This window comes from Berghia stephanieae, chromosome 2, assembly GCF_034508935.2.
Source record: "Berghia stephanieae isolate SIO BIC M18660-M18661 chromosome 2, UCSD_Bste_1.3, whole genome shotgun sequence".
Classification (NCBI taxonomy): Eukaryota; Metazoa; Mollusca; class Gastropoda; order Nudibranchia; family Aeolidiidae; genus Berghia; species Berghia stephanieae.
In genome coordinates, this window is record NC_088361.1 from 123,021,414 (window position 1) to 123,040,149 (window position 18,736).

General features: G+C 35.5%; 1 protein-coding gene across 2 annotated transcripts in view; it reads right to left on the bottom strand.

Annotated features, from left to right (window-relative positions):
* The window catches only part of LOC144966475 (uncharacterized), a 58,641-nt gene that overhangs the window by 27,907 nt on the left and 11,998 nt on the right, over window positions 1–18,736 (bottom strand). For both annotated transcript variants that reach the window (XM_078903062.1, XM_078903061.1), the window contains exon 2: window positions 6,665–6,876. In XM_078903062.1, coding sequence (XP_078759188.1) covers window positions 6,665–6,842 — 178 coding nt within the window. In that variant the 5' untranslated portion in view covers window positions 6,843–6,876. The remainder of the gene's footprint in view (window positions 1–6,664; window positions 6,877–18,736) is intronic.

Consider the following 18,736-nt stretch of genomic DNA (forward strand, 5'->3'; position numbering starts at 1 on the left):
GTAACTCGTCATTATTCGGATGATACACAATATAATTGTCAATAATTATAACACACCAATCAAACCTCTAAACCTACTCTATAATTTGATACGATGCGTGGACAACTAGCTCGCAACCATTTGAATAAAGGGTTACAAGAGAGAAGAACGGATGAATTAGACGTAAGAAAACAACACTCCTTTATCCGATGGCGTCAAAAAGTCGCGTCCTTCGGCACTGGTTCCACTTCAGAGTGCACGACTGGCGTTTGGGTTTTGTGTAAGTGGCAAATAAGTTGGGATTTCTTTTACTGCCGGGTCGAGGCCTTAAAAAAGATTTAATTAGCAATTATCATGTCACCTGTTGTGAAGAGTACTTGATTGAATTGAAGATGTTGTGAAACTTAACAAATTTTGATATTGTTGTTGATAACGCGTTTTAAATTGGATGAATGGATGAGTGAGTGATTGAATGGGTGAGCGGATTAGAAGATAAATGAATAAATGAATGAATGAATGAATGAATGAATGAATGAATGAATGAATGAATGAATGAATGAATACAGTCGATCGTAGAGTTGATGGTGACAATTATATTGTTATTGAGGAAAATGAAATTGATGATTAGGAGGAGGAGAACTAATAAGAGAAATGAGAAAAGAACAGAAGGAGGAGGACGAGGATGGGAGATTATATGATACATTCCTATCATAGAATAATTCACCTTCTGATATCATATTTCTGATCATTATTGAGACCTTTAAAGATGCACTATAGACGATGAGAGTTGTTATTCTTTACAATTCTAAGGGCAAAGTACTTTCCTCCAGATCTAACAAACAACAAAGCTACCCAACCACTGCTAGATGGCAGGACGGTCAGAAAAAAAAAATATTGACTCCACTTGAGATCGATCCCGGTCCTGTTGCTTGTGAAGCGATGCTCTCAAATGAGTTATAGGGACCTCCCCACAGAAAATTGTTTTTAAAAAACAACAATTTTTCTGTTTCCTTGGGGAATGCACATCCATAGTCATACTCAGTCTGAATTAGTTGGTTTATCAAATGAAGAAGAAGAAGAAGAAGAAGAAGAAGAAGAAAAAGAAGAAGAAGAAGAAGAAGAAGAAGAAGAAAAAGAAGAAGAAGAAGAAGAAGAATGAGAAGGAGGAGGAGGAGAATATATATATATATATATATTATATATATATATATATATATATATATATATATATACATATATATATATATATATATCAATCTCTGTTTTTATATGTCTTTCTGATGATGATGATGATGATGATGATGATGATGACGATGATGATGATGATGATGATGATGATGATGATGATGATGATGATGATGATGATGATGATGATGATTGGGATCATGATGATGATAAATAAGATGAAAAGGAGGAGGGGAAGAAGAAGAAGAAGAATGAGGAGGAGGAGAAGAAAAAGAAGATAAAGAAGATAAAGAAGATAAAGAAGATGAAGAATATGAAGAAAAAGAAGAAGAAGAAGAAGAAGAAGAAGAAGATGATGATGATGATGATGATGATGATGATGATGATGATGATGAGGATGATGAGGATGATGATGATAAATAAGAAGAAGAAGAAGAAGAAGAAGAAGAAGAAGAAGAAGAAGAAGAAGAAGAAGAAGAAGAAGAAGAAGAAGAAGAAGAAGAACTTGAACATCTGTATACTTAAAGTGCTTTAGAAATGGTCCCTAGCCAATAGCAACACTTAACATGTAGAATGAGACATGATGCCAGTTAGACGATTTTTTTTTTTTCTGACAGAGACAATGCTATTCTGGTGACTTTATACAGCCACACACTAACAAAATGCCAATCGTATTTGAGCCAAATGAACAAAAAATACAATATTATACATAAAAATTTACATAAAATGACCCCCAATTTTCCAAATTTTCTTAAACACAAGACTTCTTGGAAGCAAACGATTCTTCAATAGTTTTATAAAAATTGTTTTTAGATCCATATTTTGTTGCTAATCTTGCTGCCATCATCGGTGTCTTGCTTCGTAACCTTGACCCCAATCCGTTCGACCAGTGATTCTACTAAACACGTTGACCTTCGAATACGCAAAAAAGCAGGAATGAGCTCCTTTTCTCATTTTGGGCCCTTTGTTTGGAACGCCTTATCACAGAGCATTGTCCCGTGCGTATATGGCACTTCCATGGACAGGTTCCCGTGTTGTATGGCAAGACTCATGCCTGGTATAGTTGGTGTCTGGTCCTTGTGTGTCTCTTGGAGACATAGTATATCGGCGTTGAGGTTAGCCAAAATTTCAATCTTTGTAGATGAGATTCCTTCTGCATTAAAGCTCATAATCTTGAATCCTTCCATGTTCGAGGCCGAGGGGCTATCCTTTTACCGCCTCACCACAGTATTGCACGTGTTGTAGCAATCAGTTCTCCTTCACAGGATTAACAGAGTCACGACGTGAACGTTTGCTACTTGCCCCCCATAATTATGAACAGTATAGACCTATCAGAAAATGGGGTGGAAATTTTGAAAGTCGAAAGCAGACATTTTAATATCATCTCTGTCTACAAGCCACCACCAACACCATTTGTATGGCCACTCTTTGACTTCTCCAACCAGAAACCCGTTATTGTGATAGGTAATTTCAACAGCCACAACACCAGATGGGGCTATAGCCAAACAAACAGCGATGGAGATGCAGTTGAGAACTAGGCCCTCAAACATAAGTTGTCACTATTACACAATGCCAAAGACATACTATCCTTCGCTAGTGCAAGATGGAAGAGAGGGTACAACCCTGACTTAATATTCATATCATCGAAACACTTCCAAAACTTTGAAAAATCAGTCGGTGACCCAAACCCCAGGTCTCAACACAGACCAATTATTGTTACCACAAGACCTGTGATCAAGCCAAAAAAAACAAAGTTGAAACGAAGATTTAATTACAGGAAGGCAAATTGGGGGGGGGGGGGATTTCTCAGTTGAACTCGACTCCATGATCTCCAAAGTCGAACCGGACCCAAAGAACTACGACGAATTCAAAAATATTGTATGGTCAGTGGCAAAGAAACACATACCATGTGGATGTAGGAAGGAATATATACCCTGCCTGACAATGGAAAGCAAAGACTTGTACGAAAAGTACATAGCTGCCTATAATGAAGACCCCTTTCACGACGACACCATAGAATTAGGAGAAGCCCTCATGTCAGCAATCGCAGCGGAAAAATCAGAGAGATGGAAGAATATGATTTACAACACAGACATGACCCACAACAGCAAGAAGGCATGGGCAACCGTGAAAAAACTTAACTCTGAAAAAATGCCACACACAAGAGTTGCCGCAGTAACACCAAATGAAGTGGCAAGCCAGCTCGTGCAAAATGGAAAACCGACCCACAAAAAAACGTGGATGTAAAAAAGCAATAAAACAAGAGGCGAACACCATCGCAAGAGATAGTGAAGACCAGATGGATCCATTCGCGATTGGAGAGCTTGAGTCTGCGATTAAACAACTAAAAGCAGGAAAAGCAGATGGGCTTGATGACATAGCCACAGAAATAATCCAACATTTTGGGACAGAAACTAGACTATGGACACTGGCTCTCTTCAATAAATGCGCAGAATCCTGCACCATCCAAAATTATGGAGACAAGCAAGAGTGGTTGCCCTGTTGAAACCAGGAAAGGATCCAAACAACAGAAAGAGCTACCGTCCCATATCCCTCCTATGTATTCTATACAAGGTGTATGAACGCATGATACTGGCTCGCATCACCCCGGATGTGGAAGATAAATTATCACCTGACCAAGCAGGATTCCGACCAGGAAGATCCTGTTGCGACCAGCTTCTTAACCTTACCCAATACATAGAAGATGGGTTCGAACAGAAACAGGTTACTGGGGCAGTGTTTGTAGATCTAACTGCGGCGTACGACACAATAAACCACAGGAATCTCCTACTCAAGCTTGCTAAAGTCACCAAAAACAACAGAGTTGTGAAAATGATCGAGTCCCTCCTCGTTAACAGACGATTCTTTGTAGAAATGGATGGAAAGAAAAGTAGATGGCGATCTCAAAAAAATGGACTACCTCAAGGATCTGTACTAGCTCCAACATTATTTAATATATATACAAATGACCAACCAAAATTTGAAAATGTTAGGAGGTTCATATACGCCAATGACCTGTGCCTTGCCACACAATTAAGAAATTTCAAAGAAATTGAAGACAAATTGTCATCTGCCCTGAACACGCTCACGACCTACTATGAGGAAAACTCATTAAATGCCAACCCGAGCAAAACACAGGTTTGCGCATTCCACCTGAATAACCACCAAGCAAACAGGAAATTAATTGTAACATGGAATGGTGCAGCACTTGAAAACAACGACTTCCCTGTCTACCTTGGAGTTACCTTGGACCGCACACTATCGTTTGCTCAACATGCAAAGAAGATTAAGGGGAAGGTGGCCACCAGGAACAGCCTGCTTGGGAAACTTGCAAACACAAGATGGGGAACAGACCCGAAAACCCTAAGGACAACGGCCCTGGCACTTTGTTACTCCTCGGCCGAGTATTGCTCACCAGTCTGGGCTAGGTCAAGCCACGCCAATAAGATAGACCCTGAACTAAACAATGCTTGTCGCATTATTACTGGGACACTGAGACCTACCCCCATACCAGCCATCTATAGACTAGCGGGGATAGCACCACCACACATTCGCAGAGACGCACAGACCAAAGTCCAGAAATACAAACAAGAAAGTGACACCAGACATCCTCTTTATGAGCATAACATCGTGCGAAGGAGACTGAAATCTAGGAAAAGCTTCCTGACAACTGAAGGCATCCACCCAGACCATGCAGCCATATACAGAGTGCATTCATGGAAAGAATGGGACTGCTGCCCAAATGATGCCATTCAGGAACCCAAAGAAGAACTGCCAAGCGGAGTAAATCTCCCCAGGAAAGATTGGTTGACACTGAACCGGGCAAGGTCAAAAGTGGGGAAGACCAAAACAACCTTACAAAAATGGGGACTTTCTTCAGACTGCCGATGTCAATGTGGACACATGGCTCAAAACATGGACCACATCTTTCACGAGTGCGAACTTGGACCACATATCAGTGATATGGACCTAAGAGGCTGCACCCCTGAAGCCATCCAATGGATCCACCACTGGCGCGACACGATATGATGATCACAGAGCATTCGTGAAAAAGATTCTTTTTCTATTTTTAAACGTTCGCTTAATTAAAAATTATCTGTCGATTTTAGATGATATGAGAAGCAAGATAGGAGTCTGGTTTGTGTTGTGTCGTGTGTTTGTATGTGTGTGTGTGTGTATATGTGTGTGTGTATGTCTCAGCAAAGTAATTTGTAATTTAAGCGATTAGAGTATGATATCTCAGAGTTATAGCGCTATATTATAAGTTTTCAGCATTGTTTCAGCATTATAGGTCACATAATACGAGGGTTGACTAAAAAGGCTTACCTCTTCCTTCATAATAAGCTTCAACAGTCGTAACGTCACTTCCCATGTAATGACGTATGGTAAATTAGTAACTGGCTCTAAACTATCGGAACAATGGCGGACGCCCTTATGAAATATTTCTCCGACGAGCATAAAAGCGTATCCAAAGGGAAAAAAAAACAACAGTATAAATCTGATCATGTTTTGACTTTTACACATTCTGATCACAAGACATATGAAAAGTTCTAACCAGCATGAAGAATAAAAAGTACCCATTTTCTTTGTTTAGAACCACGATGGCCGCCGTTGCTGAGTGACGTGACATCAGACTATTGAAGCCAATTTCTAAACAAATCATTCTACAAATACGAATTATACATCAAATGAAAGCTTAGGGTCTACCCTCTGCTAGGCAATGCTACACTTTTCTTCACGTACATTGTCTCTGTCAACACAGGAACGAAAATGATATACTAGTTGTTGCAAGGCATCGGCGAAAAATTCTGCCTTCTCCCGAGAAGCACATGAGAGTGGCCCGAATTGGATAGTTTTTTGTAACCTAAAACATCACTAATGAGTTACTGTACTCCTTCCAAAGAAATTCCAACGACTTCTGCAATGTCTGTTTAATGCTGAATCATTTCATCTACTCTCATCCGATGCTGAGCGTCTGTCACAGTGATGGGTTGACCACAAAAAAAATTGATTTTGAATACATGTTTCTGTTGGATTGTCTCCATTCCATTCTCTAACCCACCACCTCACAGTACTCACATCTCCAGAAGCACTACCTTAGACATTTTTAAAATACCTCTGGATGCTTATTGGCTCTTGTCCCTTCGGCGCTAAGAAACCCGGTAACCACACACTGTTTCAAAACAATTTCCTTATTTTGTGACATTTTCGCCGACATTCAATGACCTCTATGAGTAACGGTTTGGCAAATTGCTCCCGGGTGTGTTAAACGAAGTGCTTATCGCTTGGCAAATTCAAACGTGATGTAATAAGAAAAATTGTATCAAAATTTGATTATGTCATTTCAATTAGGAAAGAAAATGTCATACGTAAGGCAAGCTTTTTCATTCAAGCATTGAAACATCACAAGCGCTGTTCAAATTTTGAAAGCAACCGAGCCGTTTAGAAGCTCGTTTCAGTTTCCGAACCTTCAGACATGACACGGGGTATTTTTACTAACCTTCAGAGAAACAAGTCCCATCCGAAACATCGAACGATCCTTTGTTGCGTCCGTGAAAATTGTGTATAGGTTTTGACTCTGTGTTGGGACTGCTGTCTGTCCCTCGCTGCGGTCGGGTGATACCCAAGATGGCATCGATACTGTGGAATCGAGTAGCTGGAGAACTCACGTCTGCCATGCCCTAGAGTCCCTGGATCTTCTCTAACTACAATCTGGTGGGGGAAAAAAGAAACATTTATTTATATTGTTGCTTATTTACATAATAATATAATCATTTTCAGAATCCATAAACGTAAATATTTAATTTTCATTTTGGCGAAATGTCCGAATATTTTCTCAAACCTTTATCCATACAGTCTTGACTGGATCTTAGTTACATTTCGCAGTGAGGAATTTGAGAAACACCGGTATAGTATTGACGGCATCTTAGTTATGTAGAGTGCAATTTCAGATAGAAAAGCGTTCTCCACACACACACACACACACACACACACACACACACACACACACACACACACACAAATCAGGATTATCTCCAACAGTTTATGGGGCTCATGACTTAAAGAGACTGCAATGTGGTGGCACAGATATTAAGCTCAACCCTATTTTTAGAGCATGAAACAATACGCTTAATCAGTCGTAACGTCACTTCCCTCGTAATGACGCATGGTAACTTAGTAACTGGCTCTAAACTATCGGAACAATGGCGGACGCCCTTATGAAATATTTCTCCGACGAGCATAAAAGCGTATCCAGAGGGGGAAAAAATATAAATCTGATCATGTTTTGACTTGTACACATTCTGATCACAAGACATATGAAAAGTTCTAGCCAGCATGAAGAATAAAAAGTACCGATTTTCTTTGTTTAGAACCACGATGGCCGCCGCTGCTGGGCGACGTGACATCAGACTATTGAATCCAATTGGGACACGAAAGAGTCTACTGCATATGGTATCATCTTAGCAAAGATTTTTACAAATTGAATCTCAATTTTATTGAATCAGGAGACTGTGGTCTATAAATCAAATGCGGTTTTTGAAATAGTAAAATGCTCAGAGGAGATGTTCAATACAATGTGTGTGTGTGTGTGTGTGTGTGATCTAGGGCCAACATGCTATTAGAAAACATTTCAGGTTATCATACTTATAATCCGAAAGTCTAGCGTATAAAAACATTTGTTGGTTCTTAATTTCATCATATTCCCGATCTTTTTTATTTCGCATGTTTTGGGTTAATCAGTTGTGTTCCTAGTTTGTTTTTGTTGTTGGGTTTTCGTGGGGGGGTTTTTTTCTTTTAGGGGGGGGGTTGGTTTTATATTTATGCTTTTGTATTTTGTTTTGTTACATTGATTTTTATTGTTCATGTATGTGTGAGTGATGGGGTGGGGGAGTGGGGTTGTTCTTGTCTTTGTTTGTTTGTTGGGATTTTTTTTTGAGGGGGGGGGGGGGGTTTCTTTTCTGATCCACTTTGCTCAAAAGCAATGAACGTAAAGGTGCAAGTTTTGACAGTTGGATAACCCCTCCTTTCTTTCATATCCCTTCTAATGCCCCACCCCAACCAGTTGAGAAGTTAATTCAGTTTCTTCCTTAAAAAAATACTTCAGGACAAGCAGGTTCCAAGGCACTATTGCCGTAAACATTATTGTGTTGTGTTAATTATTACCGAGGATTCGATTCCATCATAGGCTGAAATGATTTCCAACTTTACCTCACATCAACTCACTCAAAGAAGCCATACACATTACAGTTCACACAGGGACGGACATAATCAGTCGAAGAGAACTCGGAACCAATCAAAGATAAGCATCCCGTGCTGACAAACAAATATTATGGCCAAATTTTAGTTTCCAATGGGGAAATAAAATGCTTTTGTAAATAATATGCATGCATTATACAATCAGAATAAACCTGACTATCTTTTTTATTGTCAAATTTAAGTGGGAGTGGAACTTTCTTATTTCACTTGTATTATTAATATTATTGTGAAGGTCATTTCATTAGAGTAAGCATAGATATATTGCTGTTTTATTATCATTCAATAGGCTCTAGCATACCTCTATTACTATACTTAAATTACTAGGGCGATTCAACGGGTATAGAAGCCGACTGGCCATGTAAACCACCTGTGTGGTCGGGATCATTCATAATTATATTTTTTAAAATAATACTATTAACCTTAACGGTATTTACAGGGGGGCTTGTTTTCGTCTCCGTCGTTATATTTATTATTATGTGTTTTTTTTTTTAATGTTTTTTTTTTTTGGTCTAAAGAATGAAACAAGTCGCAAACAACCGAATACTGAATAACCAGGCTGACTTGATATTCTAGGATGATGTGCTATGGCCGGGCACTGTTTCTTACATACATTTAAGATGGAAGGGACGCACGTAAATCATGATGTAAGACGAGACATCAAGGACGGATATATTTTTAATATCGCGGTCCAGTGACTGTTTAAACATTCTTCAGTCCTCAACAGTCCTGCCTCTCAGCTCCTTTCGTTAAAAGATCACAAAATGTAATGCTTGTGTTGCTAAGTGTAGAAAAGTGTAGAAAAAACGAAAGCTTACCCGTTTTCTTCAATTCTACTATCTCATCAAAAATAAAATGATTGGGATAAATCGTAAATAAATTGTATTAAAAGTGGACAAAAAGAAGGCGGGAAAAAATAACATTATTATTATTATTATTATTATTATATTATTATTATTATTATTATTATTATTATTATTATTATTTTTATATTATTATTAAATTTTTTTTAATTTATTATTTATTATTATTATATTATTATTATTATTATTATTATTATTATTATTATATTATTATTATTATTATTATTATTATTATTATTATTATTATTATTATCATTATTATTGTTATAATTATTATATAATAATAATAAAATTATTATTATTATTATTATTATTATTATTATGGGGGAAGGGGGGGGGCAACGAGGCCGAGTGGTTACGACATTGCACTGTGACCCGGAAGGTCCTGGATTCTCGCCGCGCTTCAGGTACTTTCGATTTTTTCCTTGGGCAAGATTATTAATCCCCAATTTGATCACTTGGGCAACATGGGTGATTCCTGTTGACATCAGAAATCTTGTTTGATGAATTAACTATTATATTCCTTCGTGGAATGCCAAGGCGACGATATATTATGATGTCGTGGCGGAGGGTATACTATAAAATTATTATTATTATCACGATCATCATCATCATCATCATCATCATCATCATCATCATCATCATCATCATCATCATCATCATCATCATCATCATCATCACCATCATCATCATCTTATTATTTTTTTTTAATGATTATTATTATTATTATCATCAGCATCATCATCATCATCATCATCATCATCATCATCATCACTATTATTGTTTTTGTTATCATAACAAGTGGAAAACGAATAATATTTGCTGAGAAATAAAGGCTAATACAAACATGCACTCATCTATTTTAATAACTATACTACTGTATTGTGGAAATTAGAAAGAATGACTCCACTATAACAAAAAAAAAAGTATTGGACTGGATTCCTCAGGGCAGAAGTTCAAGGGGAAGGCCATGGAGAAGAATTAAAGAAGCTGATATACAGAGAAGTGATAAGACATGGAACGAGATAAAATAAAAAGTTAGCTCAGGATAGAGAAGGATGGAAACTGTTTGTCTGTGGCCTATACCCTGACCCAGGGTGAAAAAGGCAATGATGATGATGATATAGAAGGATGGAAACTGTTTGTCTGTGGCCTATACCCTGACCCAGGGTGAAAAAGGCAATGATGATGATGATGCTTGTGGAAATTAATATAGATCGAAATCGACATGCATTTATTTGTACACGTGTACACGTCGGTAAAGACGTATAAGACTCCTTCCGCACTAGGACAAAACTGTCCCAGGACAAATTTGTCCTGTCCCGCTGGAGAAAACTTCTATTCAAAAGGGGTTCCGCACTAGGACAGGACTGTCCCGGGACACACCTGCGCGAATGCATTATTTTTTTTTTACAAGATTCAAAAGTTTATTTTGTAGGCAATTGCCAATATAACTCATACAAGAATATAATATTTTCATCAACAAATCAAGTAAATAAAATCAATAATAAAGCAAGGCAAACAATGATAGTAATAATGATAATATTAGTAATAATAATAATAATAATAATAATAATAATAATAATATATAATAATAATAATAATAATAATAATAATGATAATAATAATAATAACAATAATAATAATAATATTAATAATAATAATAATAATATAATAATAATAATAATAATAATAATAATATAATAATAATAATATATTAATAGTAATAATTATAATAATATAATAATAATAATAATAATAATAATAATAATAATAATAATAATAATAATAATAATAATAATAATAACAATAATAATAATGATAATAATAATAATAATAATCAATATATCACATCATCATAAATCATCATACATCATATCAATGACATAATAATAATATAATAATAAAATAATAATAAATAATAATAAATAATAATAATAATAATAATAATAATAATAATTATAATGTAATAATAATAATTAAAATCTAATAATAATATAATAATAATATAATTAATAATAATAATAAGATAATTATAATGGTAATAATAATATTGTAAATCTTAATTATAGATTAGTTATATAATAATTTGAATTATAAATAATATTTAAAAATAACCCTTGGTACAACTTAATAATTTACATTTTATGAATCAACATAAGCTATAGCACATGACGATAATATTTTTTACACTGTACAAAGGATTTGTTACATATGATTATATAATATGAATATTCTTATAGCAATAATAATATTGCTGCTACTACTACTACTAACTTACTACTACTACTACTACTACAAACTACTACTACTACTACTACTACTAACTACTACTACTACTACTACTATACTACTACTACTACTACTACTACTACTACTACACTACTACTACTACTACCACTACCACTACACTACTACTACTACTAACTACTACTACTATACTACTACCACCACCACCACCACCACCACTACAACTACCACCTCTTCTACCACTACTTCTACTACTACAACTACTACTACTACTACTACTACTGCTACTACTACTTCGACTACTACTACTACTACTACTACTACTACTAGTAGTAGTAGTAGTAGTAGTAGTAGTAGTAGTAGTAGTAGTAGTAGTAGTAATGGATGAAATAGAGGTGGCATATTTCTGTGCTTTACTACGTGGAAAAAAAAAAGACAAATTGAAAGAGAAAACAATATTGGGTGCATCCTTTAATGACCCAAAGATTGCTCAAGGGTCAATTCCGTAGACTCTATGGTGATCTCCGATCTTATCTTAAAATGACTTTCTTGGAATCACCTCATTTTACCCAGGTGCAAATGAGTACCAGTTCGCTGATGAAAGTAATCTTTGACGGACTAGCATCATTCAAGAGGATAATAGAAAGTCAGCATGGCTCGGTGGTACGGTCTTTGCTTCGTACCCGAAACGCATCAGTTCGATCACCGGCTGATGCTCTGTGTTGCCTTGAGTAAGTCACCTCGCCTAGCTCAATTTGCGGCGCTGCACTGCGGCTGACGCCTGGGTTATACCTCGCCCTAGCTCAATTTGCGGCGCTGCATTGCGGCTGACGCCTGGTTTATTCCAGTCTTCCCTTGGAATAGACCCTCGAGAAAAATTTCCCCTATGGGATGAAAAAGGGAATTTTATTTTTTTAAATTTTAAACTGTTATCTGCCTGCTCAACGCTCCAGAAACATGGATAAGTTCCGGATTTATAAGCTTAGGAGCCAATTTGTACTTTCTAGAGCAAGAAAATTTACTCCAATCACTCACTCCATTCATGTGTAAAAGGGTACCTGTCAAGCTGGGATAGTAATCTGCGATAGACTATCGTCCTGTTCAAAGGTTTTCAAACAAATACGTTAATTGTCCGCTTCACGCTATTGAAACCGGAATAACTCCTGCACCATTGGCTACAAGGCTCTAAAGGACTTAATTTGTTTACAATGAGTCCAAGTGGCTCAGAAGGACTTACTTAAAAATATTTTCATTGAGAATTCACGAAATAAATAACGATAAAGATACTTGATCCCACAATTTACCGAATAGATGTGCGACCGGTTTTAGACACGTTACTGCTGTGTCACAGTGTGACACTTCTTAAATTATATTTATAAACATACGTTTTTAAATTGCCGAAAATGTTTATGTTGCTATGCCTTCTGTACGTGGTTTCATCACATAGAATTATTTTTTGAATTGTTCTTGCTTTTTTATATTCAGAATTGAAATAAATAAATAAATTATAATTGTAAAATTGAATGTAAGCTTTAGTTTAATATACGAAAACAGATAAAATGGACGTTTCGGGTTTCCCCTTCATCAACAACACATGATGAATTAAAAACTACAGACGAATGAGATAATGTGGTAGTGGCGTTGTTAAGATGCATAAACAAAAACATTGATGGGCAGGAAATTGTATGCTACTTTGTGAGGAAGCGCGAATTAAAACAGAGCAATAGAAATTTATAAAAGGTGCGTACTTAATTATGTTAAAAGAGGGGAGGCGGGTAGGAACTGTGTAATGCAGTGTAGAAGACAGTGAACTAAAATAAAGTGTGGACTATTGTTGGAAAATAAATACAATGGAATTGGAAATAAATACAAAATGTAAGGGATGTAGGTATTAATATATTAGTGGCATTAGCAGCAGCAGAAGCAACAGTAGTAGTAGTAGTAGTAGTAGTAGTAGTAGTAGTAGTAGAGTAGTAGTAGTAGTAGTAGTAGTAGTAGTAGTAGTAGTAGGGATGCAGAAAATAAATACAGGCATTTCAATTTTGACACGGCGCCGCCAAGTCTGGGACTTTTTTGTCCTAGTGCGGAAGTCTTCTATATTTTTCTACTATCACAAACGATATGAGCACGGGACTGGGACAGTCCTGTCCCGTTGATTTTGTAGCATTTCACAACGGCTTGGGACACAACGGGACTGTTTTGTCCCGTCCCAATAGGTGCGGAAGATTTCTCTAAATTCTATATGTTACAGATTTGGGACAGGACTGTCCCAGGACAGTCCTGTCCTAGTGCGGAAGAGGGTTAATGTGAGCTATTAGATTTGATCTGTTATGCGGGAGGGTGGCGAGATGATGGCAATCCCGAGGCTCAATGTCAAAATTTGGGCTCATGATTACGCCCTAGAATAGCAGATATTCTAAATAACCATGGGAATCAACGGGCAATCGTAAATCAAGTTGATTTTAATAAGGTTTGCAAGTTAAGCGTATCTATATCAATCTGTTGAAATAGTTTTATAATTTTTAGATTTGCCATTAATTCTGCGCTCGATGTTAAAAATTTAACATTGGCAATGCGTAACAGTGTTATTATCATCATCATCATCATCATCATCATCATCATCATCATCATCATCATCATCACCTTCTTCTTCTTCTTCTTCTTCTTCTTCTTCTTCTTCTTCTTCTTCTTCTTCTTCTTCTTCTTCTTCTTCTTCTTCTTCTTCTTCTTCTTCTTCTTCTTCTTCTTCTTCTTCTTCTTCTTCTCTTCTTCATTTTCTTATTATTATTATTATTATTATTATTATTATTATTATTATTATTATTATTATTATTATTATTATATACATTATTATTATTATTATTATTATTATTATTATTATTATTATTATTATTATTATATTATTATTATTATTTATTATTATTATTTATATTATTATTTATTATTATTATTATTATTCATTATTATTATTATTACTAATTTTTTGGATGAATAAAGTATATTATTATTATTATTATTATTATTATTATTATTATTATTATTATTATTATTATTATTATTATTATTATTATTATTATTATTATTATTATTATCATTACTTACTTACTTACTTACTTACTTACTTACTTACTTACTTACTTACTTACTTAGTTGCGAAGACATAAAACCTCTATTGTACAAATAAATAATTTAAAAAATTAAGATAGAGGTGGTTTTATTTAATGATAAAAAGTTTTTTTAAAGACCAAAAGAAAGCACCAAAACAACAACAACAACAACACTAACAACAAACAAATGAAGTTTTATAAACTATGATAACAATTGAACTATTTGCGCTTTTTTTATACAGTGCAATATCCGCTAAACGTACTTGTGCGGCTATGTGGTCTTGTGGTATGATACTCGCGTTCGGATCGGAAGGTCCTGGGTTCGAGCCTCGCGCCCCCGCATAGTTGAGTCCTTGGAAAAGGCTCTTTACTCTCTTTCTCTCATCGTACCTGGCCGTTAACAGCGTTGACTTTGTCCGAAAAATTGTAATATCGCCTAACAGGCGGCATGTCCCGTCCTACATGTTAAATGTTGCTGTTGACCAGGGACTCCTTGTAAAGCGCTTTGAGCACATTTAGTGGATATTGCGCTATATAAAGCTCAATTTAAACGTACTCAAAGCGCTTTACAATGGGTCCCTGACCAAGAGCAACCCGTAACATGTAGGACGGGACATGACGCCTGCCAGGCGATGTGCATCCCTGACATAATCAGTCACATGGTGAAAATTTTTGTTTTGCGTTTTTTTTTTGGGGTGGGGGGGGGCTTGGGGGGGGGGGGGTTTGTGTGTGTGTACATCTTTTGAAAGCCCAATGTCTCCTGAGAATTTTAATCTTTACTTGAAGCAAATCGAGTGATTTTTCAAGAAGTTATGGTCATATGCATGTGTGGGGAAACCCTAATTTTGAGAAAATCGCTTCCTAAGTTGACAAGAGTTGAAATAAAGTATAATAATTCTTTCAAATTAAAAAAAAAATAAAATAAAATATTTAGGAGTAAAATTCAATTAAAATATTTCATCAATATGTAGAAAAATGTTTGATTTAACGATTTTTGATGAGAACTCATTTTCCATAAAAATTGACCTCTTGACTAAAATTGTCAATATCTCTGTTCAAAGCTTTTCACCGTGCGACTGATTATCTCAAGGACGCCCAATATTACATTTTTTTTTCGGACAGAGACAACGCTGTTTACGGTCAGGTACTCATTTTACATCTTAGTACATGAGAGAACGGGAGTAAATAGCCTTTTCTAAGGACTTAACTATACGCCGGGCGAGGACCCAGGACCTTCCGATCCATTAGACCACATAGCCGCGCAATAAAGAAAATATTAAACGTTGTTTTGTTGTGTGTGTGTGTGTGTGTGTGTGTGTATGTGTGTGTGTGTTTTGTTTTGTTTTTTGTTGTTGTTGTTGTTGTTGTTTTTGTTTGTTTTTGTTTTGTTTTGTTTTGTTTTTTTGTTTTTTTTTTTGTTTGATTTTTTTGGGTTTGTTTTTTTTTTTTGTTTTTGATTTTTTGTTTGTTTGTTTTGTTTGTTTTTTTTTTTTTTTGTTTTTTTTTTGTTTTGTGGAATTTTTTTGGAGGGGGGGGGAAGAGCAATAAAATAAATAATAATAAGAAGAAATATTTCAAAGTATCAAAATATATCTAAAAACTATAACAATATCAAATATTAAAAATGATGTTTGTGTTTTTTTTTTTTTTGTTTTTTTTTTGTTTATGTTTTTATTTTTTGTTGTTGTTTTTTTTTTAATAAGATAAAAAAAATAATACAAAAGTCCCCAGACCAGGATTCGAGCCCAATATCTTGTGCTTGGCGGGGGGGAGGGGTGTCATAAATCATGCGTTTTGATTGGTCGCGTGATCAAAGAGAGATTTAAAATTGGGTCATCAGTTTTTGTTGTGGAGATGCTAGAATTGTGTAGAATAAATTATAGTCGCAAAAAGGACTGAGTATTATATTATATTTCTATTTGAACTTAATGAAATATGGACACCCTAGGCTTTCTAGTGCTTTTAAAAGTTTTCTACACATCTTAGCTTTAATATAAGAAAAAATGTGTCCATCTAGGACCCATCATTTTTACGCAAGGGTCTCTGAAGCTACCCCTATTCCCTAAAATACGGAAATCAAGCACAACTGGAAATGTTAGTAGTTGAGCTCAAATATAAATATTGATGTTTATTTTTCACTATTTATTATAGTTAAATGCGATAAGCTGTTGAAAATTATTGACATTATTTAACATTGAAATTTGTCAAGTAAGCCACATTATTTGCTATCACTAAGTCGTTCACCTTCGTTTTTTGATAACGATGTTTGAAGAAATTTTTCGGGACATCGACACTTTTAAGTCATTTGAGTGTCAGTTAAAAGGGAGACAATAAACTTGTCAAAAGTATAGATCTAGCTGGCATTAGACGTGTCAAGGAAAAACATAAAACCATAAGGGACCAGTTCACCAGAAACGAGAAGCAAATCAAAGAGCAGTATATACATCTATATCCTTGTAGCTAGTCTGAAATCACTTGGAAGTCCCACACTGACAGTGGAAATATACAAAAGGGATACACTAAGAGGGTTACAAAAGCATTGTATCAAAAAGATAACAATTGCATAGTCAATAATGGAGAGATAATCTACAAAGGAAACAATTATCATCTTTCACAGAAATATAAATACATCTGTTGCCCTCTCTGTAAAAGACCTCAGGCAGGGCCCGGGCGAAACCAAATGGCAGCAGTAAAAGAAAAGAAAAAAAAGACACATTCACATGGAAGTAAAAAAAAAACGATTTTGGAGGATTGAATAGCTAGGCTGTAGACAGATGAGGACATTGTCTGTCTCCAGGGTCCAGCATTCCCCCACCTTTAGGGAAATTCCACCCACCCAACGTAACGGTGTTTTAAAATGCCAAAACATCAAAAGGCATGCATTTTATGTAAAATGAATAAGTTAAATGAGAAATTAATGCAGGGGCTATTCAATATAATTTTACCCCCTCTTCGGCTTTGTTAAAGGAAAAGAATAATTATATTTATTGATTATTTCCCTTTAACAAAGATAAAGAGGAAAATATTCTCATACAGATTATGTTAAATTTAAAACGGCTGTAGTTTGTTTGTTATTTTACCCAAGGCCCGATTTTACATGGGAGGTTCAGATCATAGTCTAGTTTCATCAGAATAAGAATTAGCTTGGTACCAATTTCTTCCGGGTCAAACCTTAAATCTACTGGACTAATAGTCGTAGTCAGTGGGTTTTGGTAAGAAATGAGGCTTTAGAATTTAGACCAGTCATAAGTGGGGATCCTCAGTGTAGTGTACTTGGGGTATTAATTTTTATGATCTCCTTGATATCATTAACTGAAATTGTAAGATGATTGCAGAGAATACCTAAATTTATGATTTATTTTTATTGTCTACAGGTCGGCAATTAAGTTTTAATGTTCAATATGTTATAAAGTCTTACATATTGATTGAAAACAGTCCTTCTTGTGCTTATTTACTACGTGCACCCAGTTGGTAATGATTTACTGTCTGTCCCTAATACAAAAAGGGCATATCGATGTTCATATATCCACGGTTGTATTAATTAATTGGACAAGCAGGGTGGTGATTGGTATTATTCGTAGGAGTTTTTTCTTATTTGGAAGTTACCACGTTTCTTCATTTATATAAATCGAGACCCATACTTGAATATGGTAAATGTATATGGAACTCCTTATTCAAACGGCAGTCAATTGGATTCAATAGTCTGATGTCACGTCGCCCAGCAACGGCGGCCATCGTGGTTCTAAACAAAGAAAATCTGTACTTTTCATTCTTCATGCTGACTAGAACTTTTCATCATGTCTTGTGATCAGAATGTGTAAAAGTCAAAACATGATCAGATTTATAATGTTTTTCCCCCTCTGGATACGCTTATATGCTCGTAGGAGAAATATTTCATAAGGGCGTCCGTAATTGTTCCGATAATTTAGAGCCAGTTACTAAGTTACCATGCGTCATTACGAGGGAAATGACGTTACGACTGTTGAAGCGTATTTAGAAAATGTCAAAAGACGGGAAATAAAGCTTTTGAACGAAGCTGACTATATGCCTTACAAGGGAAGGTTAAAATACTTATCCCTCCATCTCTAAAACAAAACA